General features: G+C 41.9%; 2 protein-coding genes and 2 long non-coding RNA genes across 9 annotated transcripts in view; all 4 read right to left on the bottom strand.

The window, feature by feature from the left end:
- LOC134190744 (uncharacterized) overlaps positions 1-21587 on the bottom strand; it is a 35475-nt gene extending 13888 nt beyond the window's left edge. For 3 of the 5 annotated variants that reach the window (XM_062659242.1, XM_062659243.1, XM_062659244.1), the window contains exons 1-19: positions 21544-21587; positions 21040-21206; positions 16746-16980; positions 15792-16682; positions 15708-15731; positions 15511-15654; positions 14317-14381; positions 14171-14257; positions 14008-14106; positions 13856-13942; positions 13711-13776; positions 13515-13647; positions 10627-10721; positions 10463-10555; positions 2123-2224; positions 1707-1900; positions 1567-1646; positions 1167-1216; positions 185-259 (exon numbers count right to left, since the gene is read on the bottom strand). In XM_062659242.1, coding sequence (XP_062515226.1) covers positions 185-259; positions 1167-1216; positions 1567-1646; positions 1707-1900; positions 2123-2224; positions 10463-10555; positions 10627-10721; positions 13515-13647; positions 13711-13776; positions 13856-13942; positions 14008-14106; positions 14171-14257; positions 14317-14381; positions 15511-15654; positions 15708-15731; positions 15792-16682; positions 16746-16980; positions 21040-21168 — 2649 coding nt within the window. In that variant the 5' untranslated portion in view covers positions 21169-21206; positions 21544-21587. The remainder of the gene's footprint in view (positions 1-184; positions 260-1166; positions 1217-1566; positions 1647-1706; positions 1901-2122; positions 2225-10462; positions 10556-10626; positions 10722-13514; positions 13648-13710; positions 13777-13855; positions 13943-14007; positions 14107-14170; positions 14258-14316; positions 14382-15510; positions 15655-15707; positions 15732-15791; positions 16683-16745; positions 16981-21039; positions 21207-21543) is intronic. The other 2 variants (XM_062659245.1, XM_062659246.1) reach the window with 1 other exon arrangement.
- Positions 5958-6518, bottom strand: LOC134191683 (uncharacterized). The gene is made up of 2 exons (XR_009971836.1): positions 6441-6518; positions 5958-6378 (listed from the first exon to the last, which is right to left on the bottom strand). It is a non-coding gene; the product is annotated as an uncharacterized LOC134191683 (long non-coding RNA).
- A 543-nt stretch (positions 21588-22130) lies between the features above and the next one.
- LOC134190851 (ankyrin repeat domain-containing protein 50-like) lies at positions 22131-24425 on the bottom strand. Its single transcript, XM_062659383.1, has 7 exons — positions 24388-24425; positions 23992-24201; positions 23849-23931; positions 23206-23267; positions 23030-23146; positions 22805-22859; positions 22131-22642 (listed from the first exon to the last, which is right to left on the bottom strand). Exons 1-5 carry the CDS (start codon positions 24423-24425, stop codon positions 23042-23044), a joined length of 498 nt encoding a protein of 165 aa, XP_062515367.1. The 3' UTR covers positions 22131-22642; positions 22805-22859; positions 23030-23041.
- A 12-nt stretch (positions 24426-24437) lies between these two features.
- LOC134191169 (uncharacterized) overlaps positions 24438-26209 on the bottom strand; it is a 1968-nt gene continuing 196 nt past the window's right edge. The window contains exons 2-4 of one of the 2 annotated variants that reach the window (XR_009971727.1): positions 26114-26209; positions 25950-26008; positions 24438-24512 (exon numbers count right to left, since the gene is read on the bottom strand). The exon at positions 26114-26209 is cut by the window's right edge and continues 8 nt beyond it. This is a non-coding gene — a long non-coding RNA (uncharacterized LOC134191169). Of the gene's footprint in view, positions 24568-25949; positions 26009-26113 lie in introns of both variants that reach the window. The other variant, XR_009971728.1, reaches the window with a different exon arrangement.

Genomic DNA, 26209 nt, shown 5'->3' with positions numbered 1-26209 from the left:
AGATAGGCCTCGTATTACTGTGACTACTGTACCTCGCTCTATAACGGCACCTCACTCTATAACGGCATGATAGGTACCAGCTGGAGTTGTAGCGGATTCTGGTAAAATTCGCTTATAACGGCATGCCGTTCTATGCGAGGTAATACGGTATATAATAAGTAACGTATACGCATGCTTGCCATACTGTATCGGCTTTTGCCATTCTGAGATAAGAAATTTCCTCCTCTTTCCGTTGACCTTCACTCTCCAGTTTTGTAGCCTATGCAACACAACACAACTTGTAAAACACACAACTACAGACATACCACATATTTCTGCCAAATATACATAGTCAAATACAACTACCCATTTGTTATATAATTAGAGCCACATCCACTTGTATTTTCAACTCACAATGCCCAAACTACTACCTACAACTTTAGTTGTCTATTGTTGTTTTCAACAACCCTAGTGTACATTAAATGTATACAAAGCAAACTACATGCAATTTGCATATCACAACATACAGGTGTTGCATGCCTACTGCCTACTGCCAAATCACTTACACTTATGCTGTTACCTAAACAACCACAAGATGAGCAATTTCCTGTAATCCTTGAATACCATGCTTGAGTATTAGCAATAAGTGTATTGTATTTAGGCACTCAGATCCTGACCAACAGTCACAACAGAAGGGGGCTGCCCAAATGAATATCTGTCACAAAGACTTATTTTCTTTCATTAAGCAGACAGCAGATGAGTAGAGTGGCAGTGTATGCATAGCAGCAGCATGACTATTCTGCTGAATGGATTGCTTAATTAACAACACCTGCTTGCTTGTCTGGCTTGATACTCACTTCTGTAATAGTAAGACCACTGAAACCTCTTCACTCCAAGTTCAAGACCCACTTTCAAAGTCTGAGTGTGGATTCCTCTATTGCTTAAGGCCTATTATATCTGTTTCTTCAACAATCAAATGGATCTGATCAACTAAACTGTAAAGTGTTGTTTTAAGAAGTAGTTAACTGACTGTTAAAGAACAACACAGTCCAAATAAAATCCACAAACACTGTTCATGACCTAAAATGATGAGACTCACTCAACAATAACATTTGTAGTTCTAACAAAATATGAATCTATTTGTACAAGTAGCAACCCTGCACCTAGACACGACAAATTACCATTACTTTCTGTTCATATTGCTGTCTTACAGCAGACACATAAGGATGAGATGTCACTGTAAATAGTACATCACAAAGTTACTCAAAATATCTACCAACACAATGCTGTTGTACAGACACATACACAACAGTAAAATATTATTAACTCATTAACTGATTCAATTGACAAATGGACAGACACACAGACACAAAACACAGAATAAAACAAGCAGACACATCACCTCAACCCAAATGTTGAGAGGAAAAGAAGTGAAAAGATCAAAAGCAGCACATCACTACAATAGCTCCACAGACAAGATAACAAGCAAATCATTCAACAATATCAATCTAACCTCACACCAAAATCATCACATTAAATCAAATAAAGAAAAAAGAAAAATACAAATTAATTGTTTCTTTCACTTACATCTTATGGCTTCTTTCATCATCTCAACTACATCACTGTGACCAAGTTGCTTGGCAATCTCCAGTGGTGATCCCCACTCACTATCCCACAATGACATCACGTTAGTAATGTTACTGACTGAAGGATATTGAATGCATCACCTCTCATGTTGGGGACTCGCTCCATGTTTTAGGAGAAAATCAACACAACACACACGACCATGACGGGCAGCATACCACAGTGGTGTACAACCAAAATTATCATTGATATCAACACAAACAGAACAAGACAAAAGTCTCTCTACAATGGTCACGTGATTACTCACTGCAGCCCAATGGATGGCTGTCCTTCCCAACTGAGTAAACAAGAAACTGATAAGATAGTGAGAGAGTGTTTATGTTAAAATATATTAAAGCAACAGACATTCCATTCAACACACACAATGAGACATTCAATAGAATGATCAACACACAAACACAAACAATAGCAAAATCAATGCATTACACTCACAAATATGTTTAATACATGCACAACAGACACCACAATATCAACTCAACCTCTCAATACTCAAACTCACAATATCTCCCTTCATCACATTAATATCTTTGACATTCAGTAGTAGATCAGTGATGTCTTCTGATCCAATGCTTGCAGATACAATCAAAGCTGTAAATCCCAACTGCATACACAAGAATGTATTATTATCATTATTCCTCCATCACACTGTACACATGCTGCAAGAGAAAAGAAAATAGAAAATGAAGACAACCTGATAAGACAATAACTACTGCAAAAATACTCTCCAACAGTAGACTCGTGAGTCTTGCCACGCTTTCGTCATTCCCAAATGTTTAATCGTCAGCGCAGCGAGACTGGTTTCAAACCGCCCTCACAAATTTTACATCATGTATATAGTTTCAAGATCACATAATAACATTCACACACTAGATAAATCGTTGTAGAGTACGTAGAGTGCTGTCAGCCTGCATCAACTCTATCAAGATACCTAAATAGCAATCAACCTCACCATTCATTTAACAACAGTGGGTGGCTCTTCTGATTTACAGCGTGTAGCTCCTGTAAAGAGTATACGACTTGCAACAGTTGAAACCCAAAAGGCAGCAATTCTTTGTGCCCGTGTACACTATATACTGCTAGTCAGGAAAGTAGGTGTGTCCATATTTTAACACAAAACGACTAATGATTATAACCAAGTTACGCTACATTCCTCCCTCCTGCGATTCTAACGTGACCTCCGGTTACAATGACGCAACTGCAAAAATTACTACTTCGTGTCACTAACTACGTAGTCCTGTTTATGTTCTCTAGCAGGTCTTCGAATTGGTCAGTCCACGACCAATGGTTGGTCTAGTACATCTGGAACTTGGCCTTCCTCGACTACTTCCTGAAAGACCTGAACTGCTGCCAGTAGAACATTCGGACTGGCCTGCTCTGCTTGTTGCTCGTTCTCTTCAGTTGGTTCCATGCATCACTTGTTGTTCTTGATCTTCCTTACTGCTGTCCTACATGGCTTCACTCGGTTATATAGTGTACTCGCCTCTGTCGTTGTCTTCTACCTTCCACAGGAATGATGAACATGGTGCCATTGTCGTACACTGCCAATACGCGGGACGAACCCTTGCAAGGTTTGGCTAATGTGCTGGACATTCCTATAGCTACAACTAGAGTAAACAACCAAACTAGATCACCTGCCCTGTAATGATGATGGGGAGATGTCTTCTGGTCGTAGTTCTCCTTCTGACAAAGTTTCGCTGACGCGATGTGTCTCTACCAATTCCTTGATCAGAGCTCTGTCCTCCTTCAATCGTTGTCCAAACTCTGTTGCTTTCGGTTCAGGAAGAGGTGCTCCAGTGTGAACGTCTACAGAAAGGCGTGCACTTCTTCCTAACATCAATTCGAATGGACTCATTTGTGTCGTTGATTGCTTTGATGTTCTGTAGTGAAACAGAAGTACCGGTAGATGTATATCCCAGTCTTGCTGATTGTGGGAGACATGCTTGGCAAGCAAGTCTAGCAGAGTTCAATTTGCCCTCTCGACTAACTCATCACTCTGGGAATGATACTGACTTCCTTTATCTCAAGTATCTGGCAAACCTCTTGCAGTATCTTGCTCTTGAAATTTCTCCCCTGGTCACTATGAAGGATAGCTGGTGTTCCAAGTCTAAAACCGTGATGTTTCTATTCACCCCTCGGTAGACAAAGGTTTATGTGTATGAACTGAAAGTACTTACCGTTTCTAGCAAAACTCAACTTGTCTCCAAGTTAGAAAAGTGTCCAAAGTGACAGAAATGGATAGATACGCTGGTGTGATGGTTACTATGGCAACTAACCAACAAGACTTTAATTTCAGCATTACTATGCAAGCGACGTCACTTTCATTAGTACTCTGGGGCATCGCATTATACTGAAAACCAGCACAACTTCTGATCATCAACAAAACAGTCACAAAATGCAGAGAAAATGGCGATTGCATGTAACAGAATCCAATATGGAATCTCAAATTACAACAACCGGCAAATTACACTTATGATACCTAAACATTTTTATGTTTAAGAGCAAAACCTATATCCAGTCAGCACACCTGAGCAACACTCAATCGATACGACAAATGAAAGTAGGAAGAAACGTTCCATCTCTCTGTGACATCTTAATCTATATCACTATCATCACTGTCACTTGTAGACACACACGTACTCCATCATCAGGCTCAGTAGGACAGTTACTGCAGTCCAAACACTGACACATATCAGTACACAACAATCCATTGTGTTTACAAGAGCACTGCGTGGTTTTTGCATCCTTTCTTACAACCACAACATATAAACTCCATTAGCTGAGGCAGAGCAGGAAGCTGGTCCAACCAGTGTATCACCAACTGTCCATCTTCAATCTTCCAGCCATGACCATCTGGACTAGGTACTATTGGTCGAGGCTGAAGTGCATGCTGCCAAACTGCTGCCTGACAGTTTGCCCTTTTTGCATGAAGATGTAACGTATCACGACATGGCGGCAACTGAGACGAACTGGATCTATCAAAGCAAAACAACCTGTACCCTAGTTCGTTGACATCATGTATTTCTGGCCTACCATACATTGCACAGACAAACCTTTCTAATTTAGCAAATTGATCATCTGAGAGCTCAAATGACTCTCCTAGAGTAGCAAAACCCTTCTATGAAACTCCTCTTTCAACAAAAGAAATCCATTTTGCCTTGCCCAGAAAAGGCGCTGCAACTGTCACATCCTGTGAAACTATGCAGACCAATGAAAGAAGGCAAAGACGCACCATGATAGTGAGCCACTGCTGTGAGGTCTACAAAACATACTCGGTGTCTAGTTCCTGTACGAAACAGTAGTTGAGCACACACCTGAGCTGCTAAGCTAACTGCAATTACAGCAACATCAGTGGCTGGCGATTACAAGACGAAATTATATAACCACTAGATGCAGCATGAGCTGCATGTAAAAGAACCCTTGTGTCAGCTTCCTCATGATTACAAGACAGTTCAGGAACTGCAGTAACATAGACTTTTCCATTAGCGCACATGAAACGCCAACAGTCCTTCTCCAAAGTGACGTACAAACTGCATCTTCCAATTATTGCAAAGTACTGGTCATTCTGCCACTCCTTACAAAAAAATCTTACAATAGAACTCTTGTTAGCACCTACTCACAACGCTTCGGACCATTGGTTGGGGCACTTTTGCATACTACTGTTGATCTTGACTATAATTCCACTTTGTGCCCCACGTTTCTTCTCTCAGGTGACTTCCAGCCTTCTTGTCATTGTGGAATCTGCATGCTGTGGTTGAGAATAAGAAAATAATGATTGCTTTGTACCCCTGGTGTGGTCAAATTTCCAACAGATGATATTCAGGGGGGAGCTTCTAGAGCATGCGTAATCTCGAGGGTAATACGCACCTTTCGACGATCTTGCTGTACACAAAGTCCACGTTTCCGGGTCTGCTTCTGAACTGTAGATCATCTTGCCATTGACTAGGCTTTGTAAGTAAGTTCACTACTTACTATTTCGTGCATCTTGTGAGAGACTTTGCCTGCGTAGAGACGCGTAGGAAGCCATTTCTTGAGTACGGCTTCTCGAGGCTATGAGACTGCTGTTCAAGCTGAAGGCACCTGATTCACATTCTGAACAGATACACGTGGAGTGGAAGCACAGACTACTCATTGCCTAGAGATGGATTAGTTTTGGCGAGTGAAATCATGCCACCTGGGAACCCATTTCGGGTAACCAGACATGTAGGCGTTCCGCGTTGTTTCTGGGCAGTCTAGCTTGCTTCTGTATATATGTGATTGGTCAAGTCGAAGTTCTTACTGTGATAACTTGCACTCAATAAGTACACTGACACGGATCAGAGTACAGTACACGTACTCTGTAGTCTGTTTACAATTAGCACTGCCAGTCTACAAGTCCCAGCAACAGTTACGTCTAAAGTAACACAACACATACGCACTATTCCATAGCTGTAATGTCTAAATCAGAAAGCAGAGGCTGTTCTACCTCATCTGCAGTTGATCAAGACATGTGTATAGTAGTGATCTCAAATTGAAGATGTTAGTTGTCAAAAATGTCACTGAGGCGCTGAAGCTGATGGTTTACATCTGATAACTGAACAAGTAAATGAAATAGTGGAACTTCAAAACAAGATTAGAGTTCTCGAGCAAGACCTTGCATCTGCAGAGTCTGGGTTGCAAGGCATTCTCATAATAAAATCAAGTCTTACACAGGTTTTGTGTAGAGAAATGTACTTGATACAGTGTGGAGTTCGACTGAAAGCAGCCAAGACAATTTCTCTGTATAGCAAACAAAGAATCAGGCCAGGCACATCAAGTGATGTGTAAGCTCATGAGCTCACCGCCTTCCATGACGAGTTGGATAGGCTAGACAAACTTTGCTGACTCTAGTTCAACAAGATACATAGTTTCACAGTTCCACAGTTCAAGTAGTTCGCTAGATGGGGGAGAAGTAGTCCTAGTTTCAGCCACACAGACAGTCACAGTGCGTCACATTCGGTTACCCCGAATGGTTTCCCCTACCACAAAATCTTCATCTGACAAAACTTCCATCACTAAGCAATGAGTAGTCTGTCTTTCCACTCCACGTGTATCTGTTCAGAGTGTGAATCAGACTCCTTCAGCTTGAACTGCAGTCTCTTACTCTCGAGAAGCCGTACTCAAGAAATGGCTTCCTACGCATCTCTACACAGGCAAAGTCTCTCACAAGATTCACAAAATGGTAAGTAGTGAACTTACTTACAAAGCCTAGTCAACGACAAGATGATCTACGGTTCAGAAGCAGACCCGGAAACGTGGACTTTGTGTACAGCAAGATCGGCGAAAGGTGCGTGTTACCTTCGAGATTGCGCATGCTCTAGAAGCTCCGCCCCCCCCCAAATATCATCTATAGAGATAGTACGTTGGACGTCACAATCACGTGATATCCCGGAAGTCGCCATCTTAGGGGCCAAGCGGATTAGCATGGCTAGAGTTGCTGTGTTTTCGGCTGCCACGATTGTAGAATTCAGGGCGCAACATACGTTTTTAGTCTATACCGGCTATACTAACCAGTCAGGGACCAGAAACGCGTCATTTGAGCAACAGACGACGGGCAGCGTGGATCTCCAGCCTAGACAGAAAGGACTGGAAGCCGTTGCAGCATTCGTGTGTTTGCCCTGAGCACTTTCTGTCTGGTAGAGCTGTCATTTCTAGTATGTTCTATAATAAAAGAGTAATCTATGCTACTCTGAACAATTCTAGGACAGCCATCCTTTGTGTATGACTCAACTAACCCTGACTGGGTACTGTACCATCTGCAAGGATGAGTTATGTTGCTACGAGCACACCCAGTAGAGAGAGATTTGTTCGTCTCAAGAGAAGGTCTAGTACACCTAACAGCATACAATCTTATACAACATCATGTTACTCCAATTCACGTCTAGCCTTGCCCCAGACGCAGTGTGGATTGCAGCCCCGGATGCGCTGCCATCACCACTACGTCTGGTATGGTACCGCCCTTTGCGGTCACCGTTAATCATGTCCCTAGTACATGAGTATAGGGACATGATTAGTGTCAGTTACAAGTGTACTTTGTCAGTGTAGTAGATTACAGGAACGACTGTCGCGTGAGATCTTCGCTAATTGGCATGCCGTACGTAGGCAGCAGTCCAATGCATTGTAGTAGAGGCATATGACGCATCACAGCTTCAACTGAGAACCTGTGTACGCGTTCAAAGGTGTATGGTGCACTGCAAGTGCCATTTCTGATCTGCCATTTCACCGCTACGCTCTCTAAAGTAGCTGCAATCTCTTACTAACGCTTGACAGCGGCCTAAAATCGCAATATCAACAAGTACAGAGGCTAGAACAACGTCAAAGTCCAATCGAAAGCTCAGTTCCTAGCTAATAGCATTAGTATCACACGCGCTGAAGAATTTGATTACATACTTACTCCCGCCCAGAAAGGCGGTACCATACCAGACATAGTGGTGATGGCAGCGCATCCGGGGCTGCAATCCACACTGTGTCTGGGGTGAGGCTAATTCATGTCGGGAATGACTTCTGGCTCCTCCGTCCACAGTTGAGCCTCCGTTCTACCTGTTTTTAGGCCCACAGGTACAACTTTCTCCTCGTATCGCTTCTGCGATTCAACGGAGAGACTTTTAGACTTCTGTTCTGTAATTTCTATTCTAAGAATTAGCTTTATCGCACTCGACCATCAGACTAAGAAATCACGGGAAACTCACAAATTCACCGATAAAATTTGGTTTAAATCTTTCGCAATTAGTATACAGTCGCCATACTATCTAACACACAGTCGAACGTCCTTGAAATGTTGTACAAGCTGCCGTCACAAAGAGAGATACCTGCGGAGGACAGAAGCTTGCCCCCTAAAATGGTGGCAAATACGGGTACTAAAGGAAACGCCTACTCTCCTCCCCCCACCGCACACACTATTTCTATTGCGCCTCCTGGTAGTATCAGCCTTCTTTGCCTCAAGTCAACAGTAATGTTGTGCTTCAGAATGGGTTCTGTAGGCTATGTTGGCTACCAAAACTGTATGATGAGTCTTCCACTGACCAATTTCCACTTGCAAATTCATCTCGCCACGGATATGGATATCATTTTCATCCACTCCTTTCAGTGAATTGTGGCTATTCTCACCACTCTTGGATGAATCGTCGTTTCCCAGATAGAGCCTGCTGGGCACCACAGATGCAGATGCACCATGGCTACCAGACACTGCGTCATCTGTCCTGCCCCAATCACTTGCACAATCACTCTACTGTCACAGAGCATAATCAACTTCCTCACCAGTGAGAACACCCACTGTATAACGTTTCTGTGGTTCTTTGGTCGAGTTATTGGGGTTACTGTTGGTCTTCTTCCATGCTCCCTTGTGGGTAGGTTTCCCAGCGGTGGCACTGGACAATCTGGTTTCCAATGATCTGTACTACCACATCTGAAGCATCCTCCTCTAGTCTTCGGAGGTCGAGACTGTTGCATCTCATTAGCTCTACCTTGAATGCGGTCTTCTAGTCATTCCAGACCCAAATAATGAGGTTGCACTCCTGTTATGACAGCAATCCCCCCCTTGTCTTGTACCTTGCCTGTCCTCTTTGTGACGCTGAAAGAGACACGGCTCTCTAGCTTTACTCACCATTTCATTAAAAAAAAGAGCACTGGTGCTAAGACGTACAGCTGATCACTGATGACCTCTGGTAACCCGGAAATAAACAAGTCAATCAACTGCTGCCGATGCACCTCTTCGAATAACCCAGGCTGTGCTCTGTCTGACAAACGTTCTAGATCATGTACAAACACATCGAGAGGTCTTCACCTGTCTGCAGAGTGCGACTATTAAGCTGCTGCATTGCAAGCTAGGCGACTATGTTCTTCTGTACACGGTTCAAATGCTGTCTTTAGAGTGGCAATGAGGTGATCATACATGTCCGTTTGCTGTTGGGTCAGCTGTTCAACACTGCAAAAGTTCGTCCTTGTAGCAGCGTAGGCAACCGTACGAGCTTGTTGTGGGCTTCCCAGCAGTTAGCAGTGTACAGCAGAGACCAAAGTGACGCAACAGGGTAAATATGTCTCCATCAGCAAAGGGTTTTGGTAGGCACGGCTGACATTATGCTAGAACTTGAGGTTGCTGCACAACTGGCTGTTCGGCACCATGCTGAGCCACGAAATCACTTCTGACACCAAAATGTAAGGAGTGTATGAATTGCAACGGTTGAAACCCAACAGTCAACGTATTGTGCCAGTACACCCTCACTAGTCAGGATGTAGGTGTGTCTACAAACCACTAATAATTATAACTGAGTTACTCTACATTTCCACGGGCAGTACTGTTAGAGCAAGATAAGCAAAACCAAAACGTTTCAAGAAGACAAAGAGTTGTAGGTGCTAGAATAGCAAGGCTGCGAAAGCCAAGAGCTTCAAGAGACAAAACGAGGCAGTTTGAAACTTTTAGACGCAAGCCAGTCTCTCCCCACCTTTGTCATTCCCCCGATTGTCAATCCTCACCAGAGTGACAATCCTGGAAACAGTGGGGCGGGAAGAGACTGGCTTGAGTACACTCGTAGTCTGAAACTAGTCTCGTTGATTTGAGGATTGAGTGTCCAGGAATGACGAAGGCGCAGCAAAACTGGTCACGAGTCTACTCCAACAGTCCAAGTTAAATGAAATAAAAACCAACAACAACATTATTCATCTCTGCATGCAATGGCTGCTTCAGCCAGTCACAAGTCAACACTGCTGCCTCTTGACGGGCAAGAAGAAACAAAAACGTTGATTGTTGGATTAGATTGCTACCTCTAGTTGATATCTATCATCTTATCAACAACACATCACAATTTCACACACTCAATCAACTCACCATGCCAGTCCCATTAACACCTGCTGATTTAGTGAGTAGAAACTCAACAATTTCCTTCTGATTATTCTCACACGCTTGTATCAGAAGAGTGTTCTATTTTGAGATCAAACGACGTGCAGTTCATTTCAACATCCAATACACACATTATAACTCACAACACATACCCCATCCTTATCACATCCATTGATATCAACTTCCATCTCCAAAAGACGCCACTTTACTGACTGTATATCACCCTTCCTCACCGCTTCACACAATTCTTTGTTCATTTCCACACAACAAACAAACAATAACAAACCACCAGATAACACAAACTCACGAACGAAAAGAATATCATTTCAACTGTCCGTCTGTCGCTTGGTCTGGCCGTCCACAGAGGCCTGACTGTAACCCTAGCGCATGCATGCCTGGAGTTAAACAATTTAGTTGACTACTAAAGTAAAGATGCTTTGCAACTGCACCAAACACATGAAGTGATAAATAATTTATTAATTAAGTTATGTCCTTACCAGAACTTTGCTTAGTATACAATACCAAGTGAAAAAAGCCCCCCCCCCCACAGAATTGCCTTTGCTGATCCCAAAAGAATTTCAGACACTCCATCACTAAATCTTGACTGTTCTTGTTGGTTTCCCAGCATACAGCATAAAGCATAAAGCCATAAATCCTGCAGAGCTCAAGAAAAGCACAATAATACAGCAGCCTGAAAGAATCTCTACAACCTCACATAAATTTCCTGGCAATTGCAGATTAGGATCAAATTTCTTGAGTGACCCAAGTACTGACCGGACAAAATACAAGTTCAAAATTGTCCTGTTGCTCTCTGCTACACATGGTTCAATGCCATAAACTTTTATAGCTACTAGTTTAGTGACATCTTTGTTATATATAAGTCCGTGAGATTTCATGAATTTTGATACATCACCTGACATCAACTTCACATTGTCAATGTTGCCAATTTCAAAACACGAGCGACACTGACTCAGTAAATGCTTTTTAAAACAATATTCATTTTCCACTTTTGTCATGAGAGATTCAAGTTCTTCATCGACACAGAAAACTACACCCTTCATATCAATATCCATTTCTATGCATTCTTGACACATTTTGCCTACTTCATCTTGTGCTAGCCCTAATGAAGAAAAGCACTACAGTGCTAAATCCTCAGCAGGTGTACATACCACATGCTAAGACATGTGTACAGTGTATGTTTTTATTTAGGCAGCTGAGGATCAGGAGGCACAAATGCTCATGAATTTGGCACAGTTGAAAATCCCCCGTCTAACCGCAATCATTTAGGCCCACAGCTGAATAAGCACAGGTTGTCGTAATGAGGTGACCCCAAAGCCGCCAGAGCCAAAACAAAACATTCATGTGAGAAAACATGCACGTGCAAAAGTAGATCAAGCGTCTCTCACTCTCTCTGTTTGCTCGGACTATAGATACAGTAACAATAATTAGCCGCGTACACCAAAAATTCAAGCTGTCAGACTACCACTCTATGCAGAAACACTGTGGAACAAGCCAAATCTTATCATCTTTGCCTTACGTGCTGGAGTAAGGCATGCGTTCACTAGACGCCTGGTTGTTGGTGGGAAAACATGCATGTTACAATTGTAGATTAGGTGTTGTTTCTACCTGCTAAGCCCCTATCTAGAGCAAAGGACTAACACCGTGTACAGGACGGACACCCGATAGCCGAATTCTCATTAGCAGCTACCAAACAGAGAGGTGATGGCATCACATTCGTCTATTGGTCAGAATTGCTTCATTTGCATCTGTGCTAATTCAGTATAAATATGGTCAGTCGTACGGTTGGTCGCATGTCAGACGACTACTATACCCTTAGAGCCGGATATCCGGGCCTCAAGTAAAACTGCTATGGTCTTCACAAAATGTTATAAATTAATGACGTGTGGCAGCAACATCTCTACAATGTGCAATCTATAGAAAGATTTCCAAAACTGTTAGGATCAATCACGCAGCTTTGAAAGTGATCATTTAGTGAGTCCATAAAAATGTCGTTTTGAACAACCTTGATGTCTCTACCTCTTCTAAGCTGACAACATAAAGTTGTTGGTATTCTTGAATCTGGCATTCTAACCACATGGCCAGTCCATCTATAAACTCATGTGTAAGAAGGTAAAATTTGATACCACAGACACCATGCTTCTTGTCAGAAACTATGCATTTGACAGAGAATAGCTGGAGACATTTCATGTGTCAGTTTTTGGATACGAAAACCATTTGCTTCACAATTATACATAAAGTTGTAAACTATCACCGTTAATAATATACACATTTAGTTTGATGTTTCACCCTTTCAAGAGCTTGTTTCAGAGTCGTAGCACCTAGTCCAGACGATCTGGCCATGGCTGGACCGATTTTCAGAAAGAGGACTACTGCCAGAGGCACAATGCAATCAACTTCCAGTTTGAGGTATAGATGATTAAATAAGTAATATATAATATTAGTCATTAATGGCTTTACCTCCATATAAAGATTTCAAATCTAAGACAAATGGTTTCATCAAATAAATATGTACTTGGAGATTGGAGAGCATGCTCTAGCTTTGCACTTTCGATAACATCCGGAAATCAAAATCATTTTTCTAACCCCATCCGGAAATCTATATCAACAATGCTACTGCACGTTTGGTCACTTCTTGTTAATGCAGGTTAGGCCAAACCGGGGTAAATTCATTCCTACGACCCTGTATTTGATAGTTTGCCAAACAAAGAAATAAAAACAGCTTGACAATCTATAAGAAATTTCAAAAGAGATCACAGTGTCAACAGGTAAAGAGCTACCAAGGCAGCAAAATTTTAGAATATAGGCAAGTAAGGTCTTTAACTCTTTGACAGGTGGTGGAGTTGAGTTTCTGCCTGGTTTAGATCAAGAAAAACCCGAGTTTCTTAACAGACACAGCATAAATACATACAGACGTACATACATAATGTCCAATCAAATACACAGACACAACTCTAGCATTGTCATAAGTGTTGTCAATAGACATGTCAGCATTTAACACAATGCATAGATATAACCTCACCATCAAGTTTGTTTTGAAGTGATTTGTTGTGATCAGCTTTGTATGCCTCTTCTTTCCGAAGAAGCTTGAGAGTAGCTATCCTAGTTTGCATTCCTTCTACTAATGTTTGACTGGATCTCATTAGCTCTGACACCTGAATATCACAACAATTCTATGAGAATCAAATCAAGTGTTCAAAGCTATTGTAAACTGTTACTTGTGACATTTGTTCTACATGCGAGTGTATACTCTTTTGATAGCCTTCAATTGCATCACACATATCCTAGTAGACATCAGATTCCAAAAATCAACGGAAACATTTTACAAACAGCGAACATGCTACGGTAGTACATACAACGTACAATTACATCTCTTGCAACGTTATGTTCTTGCAGTTTCATTCTTGCATAACAAGCACCAACTGAACAATCATCTTGATTCAGCTGTAGCTAAACCCAAAACAAAAATTGAGCTGACTGTCCAAACCCTTCCATTACTTAGTTGTAATCCTCACTGCAATCTCAATTTTGCCCTCCTCAAGTTTGCCCAATATTGTCTTATCTACCTCGTTCAACTTCTTTGTGTGCTGGAGTTGCTTTTGTATACCACTGACCTACAACGTATACTTTGTTCACAACGCAATTAACAACTGCACAAAAATCAACTGGTCTGATCACCTGTTTCTCACACATTTGCAGATCATCAGTCACATCATCAACAACATCAAACAAGTCACTGATACAATTGTCAGTCTTCCTTAATTGCTACACAAATTGACCATGATGGGTAGCAAGCACATTCAAATAAACATAAACAAGAATACTAATTCCACTGTTAACGATGAAGACAAAGTCGCCTTGTTTGTCTTGAACATTCCTGATGAACTCTCTACATCCAAAATCAGAAAACAGCATGACCAGCTACCTCATGACAACACGAATACCTCTTTAAAGGCGTTAACTAATTACTTAGCAAAAGAGGCAGTAATTACTTAGAGAAGGCGCTTGCTATGGAAAGCAAAAGTGCTAAGTCTAGTACACCAAACAACCCAACCAGGTCCTTTGTTGTGCAAACGTACAGGATATTTCACAGGCAACTAATTTATACTAGCTCGCGTAAGTTCCAATTAAAGTTCGTCATTTGTCGTGCTATCATGACTGTCTTCTGGTTCAGTTGCGAATAACATCAAGCCATCATCCTCATCTTCATCAGAGTCTGTGTTTTGTAATATTTGAATATGCATAAGGTGGTCTTCTGTTCAATCCAATTTGTTGAATACATCACAATTGGTCTGTCAATGGAAACTCATTCCAGGCAGCTACAATCCATCCTAACAGTTGCTGTCTGGTAGATGCCTCTATTGCAGCGTTGGTATTGTGGCCAGTTTCAACCTGTTCCAGAAACCACTGATACTAGTAATAGGTAGGTGTCAATACACTTCTAGATGATTAGTAGGTGTTGCCGACAACTTTCTTTCAGATACACATTAAGGAAGGCTTATTGAGCATCAAAAACCCTAAAAATGCTAAATTCATTATTTTTCGGATTCAATAAATTTTGAAAAATACGGTTATGTGCGCAGGCTAGAGGTAGTCTCACGTAGCCAGAACCTGACCGCCTACATCCTTCCGGCAAGAAAGGGTCTGTGCTTCATGTAGGTTTGTTCTGAGGCCATCATTATCCCACCACATTCCGATGGGGTAAAGAGATGTTTAAACGGTCTTTTGGTGGGTTATCAATATTCATAATAAACAAGACAACACAGGGTGTAGCAGATGTCATATATCGCAATGTTGTAGTTGTTTTAGTGTTCTGATAATAACAACACCTGCAGCAGTCGAGACTCACAGTTTGTGCGCTATGTTCGTCTGAGCAACGGACGAGCAGGCGTAGCTGAAAGTGAGGTGTGAGTACAGTTGGAATGTGCACGTTGTCGTCGCAACGCATGCATCCATGCAATTAACTGTAAACATGCAGTACTACACACCAACCTGTGTTGGTTAGTTCATATACTAACCTGTGCTGTGAGCACAGCTTGGTGTCCTGTGTAGATCAGATGTTCCAAAATCAGAAGGGCAGGTCACTAAAGGACCAACAGACCTGCCTGATGTCAACAGCAGGTACATCACTATCAGTACAATGAACGCCAAGCAAACAATTCCTAAACACATAAATAGATATTTGTTTGTTTTAATGACAACAGTAGTCACTCACCTATAATCCACATTCCAAGACTATCTGCACAAACCAAAAACATTATTAACTTAAAAATCATACGTAAACTTACAGAAATCATACCATCAGTAAAAACATAAACATCTTCATCCCATTTGACTGAAAACTCTCCAGTAGGAATAACAAATATTGTAGAAGATGGCAAATCACTTATCTTCACCTGAATAGAAACATTTTTTGCAGAGTCTGCTTTCAGGGCTTTTGCTATCGTTTGACCAAATCGATCTCTAAACTCTCTTGCACTGAACGTTTGCAATAGTCGCAATCCAGCTCTACTGGATAGATGTAGCAACATCCAAGTACTGTGTTTCTTAGTATACTGTATCTTTACTTCAGTAGAATCAACCTTTAGATAAGAAGCCATGTTCTCACAAAAAGCACTTTTGTTAATGCAATCTTCTTCCATGCTTACAAGCATACTTGCAACAATACGATCAGTCATGCAAACAATTGAGGCATTATATACCATTTGAGACTTCATTCTTTCTGGTTTATCCACATATTTCAGAACAAGAGGCACAATGAAGAAAAAGTCTAGATCACCACCATTTATTTTGTCTGCCAATGATTGGCAAGATGAGTCAAAAACAAACTGTACTGACTCATTGAATTTGCATGTTTGAAAACTAAATCCATTGCATTCCTTACAAAGTTTTCTTCCAACTTTAGGCAAATTGCCCTTTGCATGTAGCAAACAACAAAATTTAAAGAATCCTGAATCATAACTCCACGGCAGAACTTTCGTCAACAACCAGTAACTATCATGACTTGTCCAATTTAGCATATTTTTACTTATTGTCTCTGCACTCGGCGAGTCAATAAGGTTATTAGAAACCATTCCATCAAGTGTCGCGCTGTGTTCAAAGTCAATCTCCTTACACAGCTCAAATGCACTCTTTCGAACAGAATCCCAGCAAGTTCCCCATGGAGGAGCTCTGTTAATATACACATAAACTAGAGCAAACAGATGAATACATGAATTCAACCACACAGTAAGACTTGAAACCAGTAATGTACCCAAAATTGCCAAGTAACATACTCCAACAACATAATAAAATCGTTGTCTCTCAAAACTTGTATCACAAAAAACAAGCGGCAGCAGTACAGCAAGTCCCGATGAGAATAGTGCTAGACTATATGGAGTGAAGCTTGGATGGTAAGTTGTTAGTTGGACTATAAGTACACTGACAAAAGAGGCAGTGAGTCCCTTTGCTACGTCAACAGCAATAACTGTTAGAACATCTCCAGCCATCTAAATACAGTATAAACGTATAACAATTTGATTGCAACAGACTTTCTTTAAGTTACATATACAACTCATCACACTTAATCAAGCAAGGGTTAATGCATGCTCCACCACATGCATGCCAAACGAAAACCACATATTGCCACAATAGCACAATGTAGGATACACTTATCAAACTCCCTTAGACACTGTCACATGTCGAGAGCCTCTTTTGTCAATGAATTGACAATGTAAGAAATAAACTGACATGCAACACTACTTTGCACACAAGACCGAAAAAGATGAAGTTAAAGTCTCATTATCATATCAAATGCAGTAATGCAATGAAGCATTCCTCAAAATCGAAACCTTAGGATCGTACTCTGGTTGTGTTTGCACTACCCTTATAGCGTTCAATTTGGCAGGGTTACACCATCTGTTGCTTCACTTTTATGATAACACACGTGCCAACGCAATTAATGTGGATATGTCCCACCTTCACCTTGGCATGTAACATTTGACAATAACAATATCTTGCTGTTGTGCAAATCTGTTTCCAATACTTTACATTAACATTGCAGCATGGTAGCAATGGGTTGAAGCTGATGGCATTTGTACTTGGTCACAAGTCTGCAAAATGGTGAATATAAAATTTTCTAGACTAAACAAAGCCATCATGATATGATATGTCCTACTCTCTATTAACTTTATAGATACATTGAGCACATGACTGAGTTCTGATTTGGATTGGTCGATGGCCAATGGTAGCTATGCAAAACACTGCATATCTAGACCCAAATCCTATCTGCTACACCACATTACACCACACGACTTGCTGCAATGCTGCGATAGAGCATGTTTCCAGTACTGGGTACTTTGATAATAATGCAGGCCTCGTAATAACTATAGTCGACTGTACACACACATTTGTTCGCATCTATATAATAATATGCTTGTGTGTGTGTGTGTGTGTGTGTGTGTGTGTGTGTGTGTGTGCTTGGTTAGAGAGTGCATTTGGAGAATGAAAACATCCGGGACCTAGCAGGGTTGCAGATTCAAGTCACAGTGATGGTGAGCTATGTCATAATTTCCTTAAGTAAGAAACTTACACACAATTGCTTCTCTCGACTCAGGAGTATAAATGAGTACCTGGTCATTGACAGGGGTAAACATGCCCGCTGGATTGGCAGTAACATCATACAGCAGACGGGTACTTGTGGGCAGTGGTGTCCAGTTCCAGAGCTGCGCCATTGTCAGTGACACCTGGATGACTCCGATCAAGCTCCAGGTGGATTGTAGAGCTGGCCTTAAGACTCCACACATAGAGGTCCTGTCTCTAGAGGCAGAGAGAGCTATCTCCACAACCAAGCTTAAGATCAACGTCGAATGACGTGGAGGGCTTGACATTTGTCTGTCTGTGTGTGTGTCTGTGTGTGTGTCTGTGTGTGTGTGTGTGTGTGTGTGTGTGTGTGTGTGTGTGTGTGTGTGTGTGTGTGTGTGTGTGTGTGTGTGGTGCGATAGCTCAGTTGGTTAGAGAGTCTTCTATGAAGTGATTACATCCGCGACCTTGCAGGGTTGCAGGTTCAAGTCACAGTGATGGTGAGCTATGGCATAATTTCCTTGGGCAAGAAACTCACACACAATTGCCTCTCTCGACTCAGGAGTATAAATAAGTACCTGATCACTGACTGGGGTGGCAAAGGCCCTGATTGCGACAAAGTCCATCAGCCACTAGAGTCCTGGTGGGACTTCGGTTGCCCACACCACAGTTGGCGTTGCAGTCGGTGCTCCTGCGAGTACCTGGCCAGGCTCCAGGAGATTGCTTAGCACGGCCCATAGCTCATGTATAGTGCACAGGAACCCAACCATCATATGGCTGGGGGTGTAACCGTAATGAACGGCAGCTCCTTATCCATTTGCCATTTTTGTTGTGTGTGTGTGTGTGTGTGTGTGTGTGTGTGTGTGTGTGTGTGTGTGTGTGTGTGTGTGTGTGCACGTGCATGAAGTTGTGTCACAGAAACATGCGTGCATACTGCCATTGGCTATACTGACCAATAAAATAGCACATTTCTGGCTTTGTTAAAGACTATCAAATATGCTTGCTAAATGAGCAACCAGCGAGCATATGTAAAGACCCAGAGATAGAGACAGCAATGAAGAAGAGCCAGACTAGGCAAAGGTTGCATCATTCTCCGCGGAAGTTGGGTCATTCTCTGAGGAAGTATAGAGTTCTAGAGTCAGCTGACGCCGTCACGGAAGTTGCAATATTCGCTAGAACAACACTATATGTGCATACAGTTATTTGTATACTGTGTAGAACAACCGTCAAATTTTGTACACGTCCCAGTACTCTGGATCTCAGCTGAATCTGAGAGCCTCAAAATTCCAAACCAAAAGCATGTAAATGTCTCGATTTAAAGGGGAACCCCAACTGAAATACAACCTTATCTCAAAATGTAGGCTTTATCGTTAAACTTCGTGCTGCGCTACTTTCAGGCAAACAGTCGCTTTGGTAGTGGAGAAAACACGGGTTAGGTACGGAGTATGCGTCAGGCTGAAACGTCATTGGCACTAAGGTCCATCTACACCAGATGAATTGCCAACGTAGTTCAGTTATCTTGCCAGTAGTAGTGTTCAGTTATCTTGTGTAAAAGTAAACGGGAATGGTAAGTAGGGAGGGATCTTGTGTTCTAAGGCCTTAGAAGAGCTCTCTGCAACGAAAGTAAGATGCTAGATGCCGTTTTGAGCTTCTCCTCCCACCAATGATGAGGCTAGCGCAATAAAACTCAATGGTAATTAGCGTTACCCTTCGTTCTATTAATCTACGAGGAGAAACATTCAGAAGGTTCAAATATGAGGTTCTCTTGGAGAGATCTGAGTAAGCAAACACGCCCCTTTCAAACAGCGACTGGGCGAAGTGTTACAGGTGCAGAATGGCTTTGATTAAGACTTAGACTTTTAACCCGAGCACAATGATGTAGACGGTGTAGCTAGTACTGTAGTACGTAAGTTGTTTACCCTGCATAGTGTGTAGACTCGTGACCTTGGCAATATACCACTCCTTCGTCATTCCCGGATACTCAATCCTCTAGCACAGCTCACGAGGCATCTAGAAGCCATGCTGATCGCCAAAGCTGAGCACACCAGACTGCTACTTAAATTTAACGTGCACGTAGGACTAGAGAACAACAACAAGGGGGCGTGTCCACCGACACAGGTCTCTCGAAGAGAACATGTATGATTCTTTGACATACTTGAACCTTGTGGGTGTTTCTTCTAGTAGATAAAAGGAGCTAAGACTGATGCTAATTACCGTTGAGTTTAAAACTAGCCTCATCCTCTGTGAGAGAAGAAGGTCAAGTCTGCTGGGGGAAAAAGGGTATCTAGCATCCTGGTTTCGTAGCAAAGAGCTCTTCTAAGGCCTTAAAACACAAGATCCCTCTATGGTTACCATTCCCATTTAGTTTTGGTGTAGTTTAAAAATTACTAACAAGATAACTGAGCTAGCAGGCAATTCATTTGGTGTAGGCGGAGCTTAGCGCCAATGAGGTGTCAGTCTGCATGGTGCATGCTCCATACATAACCCATGTTTTCTCCGCTACCAACGCATGGCTGGCCTGAAAGTAGTGCAGCACGAAGTTTCACGATAAAGCCTACATTTTGAGATCAGGTTGTATTTCCTTTGCAGTTCCCCTTTAAAATTCCCAAGAGCTAGGGATTGGAGGGTAGTTTAGAGTGTCATAAAACAGTTCTAACATTTGTGTTTTTATGTCTCCATAGTAATATATAAGAACTTCTGGGAGACACGACTTTGTAAAGAGATCACCTATCAGATGGAAGTAAGTTGTACTACTACGGAAGTATGAGCCACAGCTATGCCACGTAAATGTTGTGTATCACTATGAGGATACATGCCCACTTGAGAACACACAAAATGCATGTGCGTGTACACACACACACACACACACACACACACACACACACACACACGCACGCACGCACGCACGCACGCACACACACACACACACACACACACACACACACACACACGCACGCACGCACACACACGCACGCACGCACGCACACCTGATTGTTTCGAGACTGTTGAGATTGTTGGGCGTCTGGAGGCTGCTGCTGCTGCTGCTGCTGCTGCTGCTGCTGCTGCTGCGGCCGTCCTGGCAATCTTTGCCTCGTCAATGATTGCTGCATACGCATACTCGTGCACCTCTACTCTTGAGCTGCAAGAATCCGATCTAGACAACAAGCGCACTTACAGAGCACTGCCTCACCTCAGCCATAGTAATGATGGCAAGGATTGTAAATGTGTAATGTCATCACGTGAGGGACCATCCCATGCAATAGCACGCAGTTCGTTTCGCTGTCTGCCCGTCTGATATATCGATATCAGCTGATCTATGGCTTAGTAAGCATATGAATGGATGTACCGCTGAATGTCCACATCTGTCTGTCTGCCTGTCTGAATAAGCCTCGCCCAAGCCCTGGATGCGCTGCCATCACCACTATCGTGGCTGTCATCCACACTGCATCCGGGGCGAGGCTACCTGAATACTAGATATCGAGATTACTCACGCCGGTGGACGCTGATTCACTGATGCGACTTCGTACATACGGGCCAGTGTGGACCGTAGCGAGGCGGGTCGCACAACAGAAAGGGGCGTGTTCCTATATGGGAACTTTTGGTGTGTGTGTGTGTGTGTGTGTGTGTGTGTGTGTGTGTGTGTGTGTGTGTGTGTGTGTGTGTACACAAATCTCAAATTTCTCCTCCTATGACCACGTTTCATGATAGGACCTACCTTAAAAAATCGTTTCCGTGTCCCACTACAGATGAGTCTAAGAACGATTCTGAATATGTTGAAGAAGAATATGTTGAAGTTCCTGGTCCCATCAAGTCACACCCAGAATAGTAAGGAGAGAGTGGTGGTGGAAGCTATCTATCATAGTCTCATCGTGTCGAAGAATCGACCAGCATTCAGGTCCATACAAGAGCAAAGATATTACACAAGCCCACACACACACACACACACACACACACACACACACACACACACACACACACACACACACACACACACACACACACACACACACTGAGTAGCCATTGCATGGAACAACATTTAGTTGCAATACCCAAAGCTACAATAGCTCTGCCCATGATATCCCTGATATTAACATTTAAAACTTTAGCGTAAATATTACACTGCACCTAATGTTTAGTGTGTTCAAGCTGTAATTTTAATAAAAACCCTAAAACACAAATAGCTAAATGCACGAAGCATTACAAACAAGAAAGATATTCTTACTAACACATCACTCAACAATAAAGCATAAACCATATGATCAGCCATACAGACAACAAAGTGACAAAGTCAATTATTCTATTGTCCACCGTTCTGTGCTCTCAGTCTCTCTTGACGTTTAACCACCTCATCTCTTATTGTAGCACCACTAATTGGCATGGAAATACGCTGACAAGCAGACAACATCATACGAATGAAATCGCATGTGCGAACAGCAAGTGCTTTTGTTTGCAGTATGGCATGTAGTTTGCTACCAAGTACAGGAATGGATGAAGTCATTGAGTTGATTTCAGGCATTCGATATCCTAACTCAAGTCCAACATCACTCCACTGATCACAAGCCAAAGCACTGACAGCATGCATGACGTCTCCTGTAGCAAAAAAGTATTGTTATAAGTGATAGAAATGTTCACTATACTTTGCAACTGCATAAAACTGGATGGTATTGCAAACAGTTTAACACGCAAAGACTCACTGACACACACACACACACACACACACACACACACACACACACACACACGACTTCTCACCTACTGGCTGTGACAATAACCAAGATTCATCAGATACCATGTGGCCTTCACTAACCTGCCAAGCAAGTATTTACAATCATTCTATTCTGTCTCAATCAGTAATATAAAATGCTAAACTAAACTGTCATGTAATTTCATGTGCATGTACATGTATCCTACTGTACATGTAAACAATGTGTGTGCTTGTCATACTCTATCAGCTGCTGACATTCTGAGACGTCTTACTTCCTTCTCTTTCTATTGGATTTCGTTCCTCAACCTCGTCACTTCACTCTCATGGACCAGGGATGATTGTCTTAATTCTTCTGTCTTCTTCTCGACTTCACTCTGCAGTTCAGCAATCTATGCAACACAAACACAACTTGGGAAACAGACAACTAGAGATGAAAAAGTCACATTACTGTCTGTTGGTCTTGATGTCTCATGACAGCAACATCTCCCTTCACATATGGATGAGATCTCACTATAAGAGAAGAGATGGAGTCACTTAAAATGTGCAATAAACATGATGCTAATGTTCACAAACAAACAAAATTAAAAAAACAAGCAACTACAATGTGTCCAACACGACAAACAGACCGATCACTCAACTGACACGCAAATGAATAAAAGGATTAATTAAAATGTAAACACACAAACACGACATACAAACAAATAGAAATTAACAAAAGACAAACAGACAATAATTTACAGACGAGTGTGCAAAGAGATAAACACCCACATATGTAGAGAAGAAGACAACAGTAAAATATTATTAACTCATTAACTGATTCAATTGACAAATGGACACACACACACACACACACACACACACACACACACACACACAAAACACACAATAAAACAAGCAGACACATCACCTCAACCCAAATGTTGAGAGCAAAAGAAGTGAGAAGATCAAAAGCAGCACATCACTACAATAGCTCCACAGACAAGATAACAAGCAAATCATTCAACAATATCAATCTAACCTCACACCAAAATCATCACATTAAATCAAAAGAAGAAAAACAAAAACACAAATTAATTGTTTCTTTCACTTACATCTTATGGCTTCTTCCATCATCTTAACCACATCACTGTGACCACGTTGCTTGGCAATCTCCAGTGGTGATCCTTCACTCTTACTATCCTACAATGACATCACGTTAGTAATATTATTGACTGAAGGATATTGAATGCATCACCTCTCATGTTGGGGACTCGCTCCATGTTTTAGGAGAACATCAACACAACACACATGACCATTACTAGCAGCAAACCACAGTGATGTACAACCAACATTATCCTTGATATCAACAGGAACAGAACAAGACACAAGTCTCTCTACAATAGTCACGTGATTATTCACTGCAGCCCAATGGATGGCTGTCCTTCCTGACAGAGTAAACAAGAAACTGATAAGATAGTGAGAGAGTGTTTATGTTAAAATATATTAAAGCAACAGACATTTCATTCAACACACACAATGAGACATTCAATAGAATGATCAACACACAAACACAAACAATAGCAAAATCAATGCATTACACTCACAAATATGTTTAATACATGCACAACAGACACCACAATATCAACTCAACCTCTCAATACTCAAACTCACCAAATGAGTCTTCTTCATCACATTAATATCTTTGACAGTCAGTAATAGATCAACAATATCTTGTGATCCAATAATTGCAGATACAATCAAAGCTGTATATCCCCACTGCATACACAAGAATGTATTATTATCATTATTCCTCCATCACACTGTACACATGCTGCAAGACAAAAGAAAATAGAAAATGAAGACAACCTGATAAGACAATAACTACTGCAAAAACAGTCTCCAACAGTCCAAGTTGAATGAAATAAAAACCAACAAGATTATTCATCTCTGCATGCAATGGCTGCTTCAGCCAGTCACAAGTCAACACTGCTGCCTCTTGACGAGCAAGAAGAAACGAAAACGTTGATTGTTGGATTAGATTGTTACATCTAGTTGATATCTATCATCTTATCAACTACACATCTAGCCTTGGTTCCAGATGCTTCCCATACGTGCTACTGCACGTGACAGGTCTAAGGGGTCAAAAGTAGGAGGGCAAGCGGGAAAGCGTCTGGGTGCACTTCTACTGCAGACGAGTTCAAGAGCGGGAAAGCTATTAAACATAAAAATGCTCCGCACCAATAGAAACTTCCCGCCCGCTCTGAGCGGTGGTTTTGATTGGTCTACAACAAGAACAATACCACTTAGTTTACGGTTACAATTCTAGACATGCTAATTAACGTTGTTAGGCACACAGTTAGGCTAGTATTACACCAGCTGCAGCATTTCTTGCAATGGAGGTCTTCCCAAGTAAATTAGAAATCGAAGCTACGCCTGTAGTACATAGACTGATTCTCGTAGATCCATCTCAGATGATTCAATAGCGGAAGCAGTAGCTGTTTGCTGTCCTCAATTCGTGATCAAAGCTGTGAAGTCGTTGCAGCACCTCTGCATACATGATATGTCATCTGGCCCGAGGAGACGACGTTCTTGCATGTTTTCCAACTGGCAATGGCAAGTCTATGATATTGCACATGATGCTAAGTGTGTGCAACACTCTGCGGGTCTTTGGCAATGCAGACTGCTCTTTTCATCCAAGCCATTGCTTTCTCTCATGAGAGACCAGGTAGCAAGCTTGACAAAACACAATGTAACAGCTGCAATGATAGGCGCTGGCTTGTTTGAAGACAAACAGATTCAACGTAGTGATGTCAGCGTTGTGTTTGGCAGTCCATTGGAGAAACGCCCTCCAACAGAGTCGATTCCGCAATCACGTCATTGCTGTTGTTGCAGACGAAGTTCACTGCGTCGTTCAGAGTGGTTAGCCTGTTTTTGCTGAGTATTTCGATGCTATTTGAATGGAACTGACTGATGAGTTACCTACATCGTATTACAATTGCATTGTGCAACCTAATGCAGTTAGACTAATGGTATAATTTGGATTTAATAGCTTTCCCGCCCCTAAACTTGTTTGTATTAGCAGTGTGCCCAGACGCTTCCCCGCTCGCTCCTCCTACTTTTGACCTCGTATACCTGTCACGTGCAGTACGTACGGGAAAGCGTCTGGAACCGAGGCTACAACACATCACACTTTCACACACCCAATCAACTCACCCTGTTACTCCCATTAACATCTACTGATTTAGTGAGCAGAAACTCAACAATCTCCTTCTCTGTATACAAACACGCTTGTATCAGAAGAGTGTTCTATTTTGAGATCAAATGACGTGCAGTTCACTTCAACATCCAATACACACATTAGAACTCACAACACATACCTCATCCTCATCACATCCATTGATATCAACTTCAGTATCCAAAAGACGCGTTACTGACTCAATATCACCTCTCTTCACCGCTTCCCTCAATTCTTC

Source organism: Corticium candelabrum, chromosome 15, assembly GCF_963422355.1.
Source record: "Corticium candelabrum chromosome 15, ooCorCand1.1, whole genome shotgun sequence".
In the NCBI taxonomy this organism is placed as follows: Eukaryota; Metazoa; Porifera; class Homoscleromorpha; order Homosclerophorida; family Plakinidae; genus Corticium; species Corticium candelabrum.
This window is presented reverse-complemented; position numbering and strand designations above follow the sequence as displayed.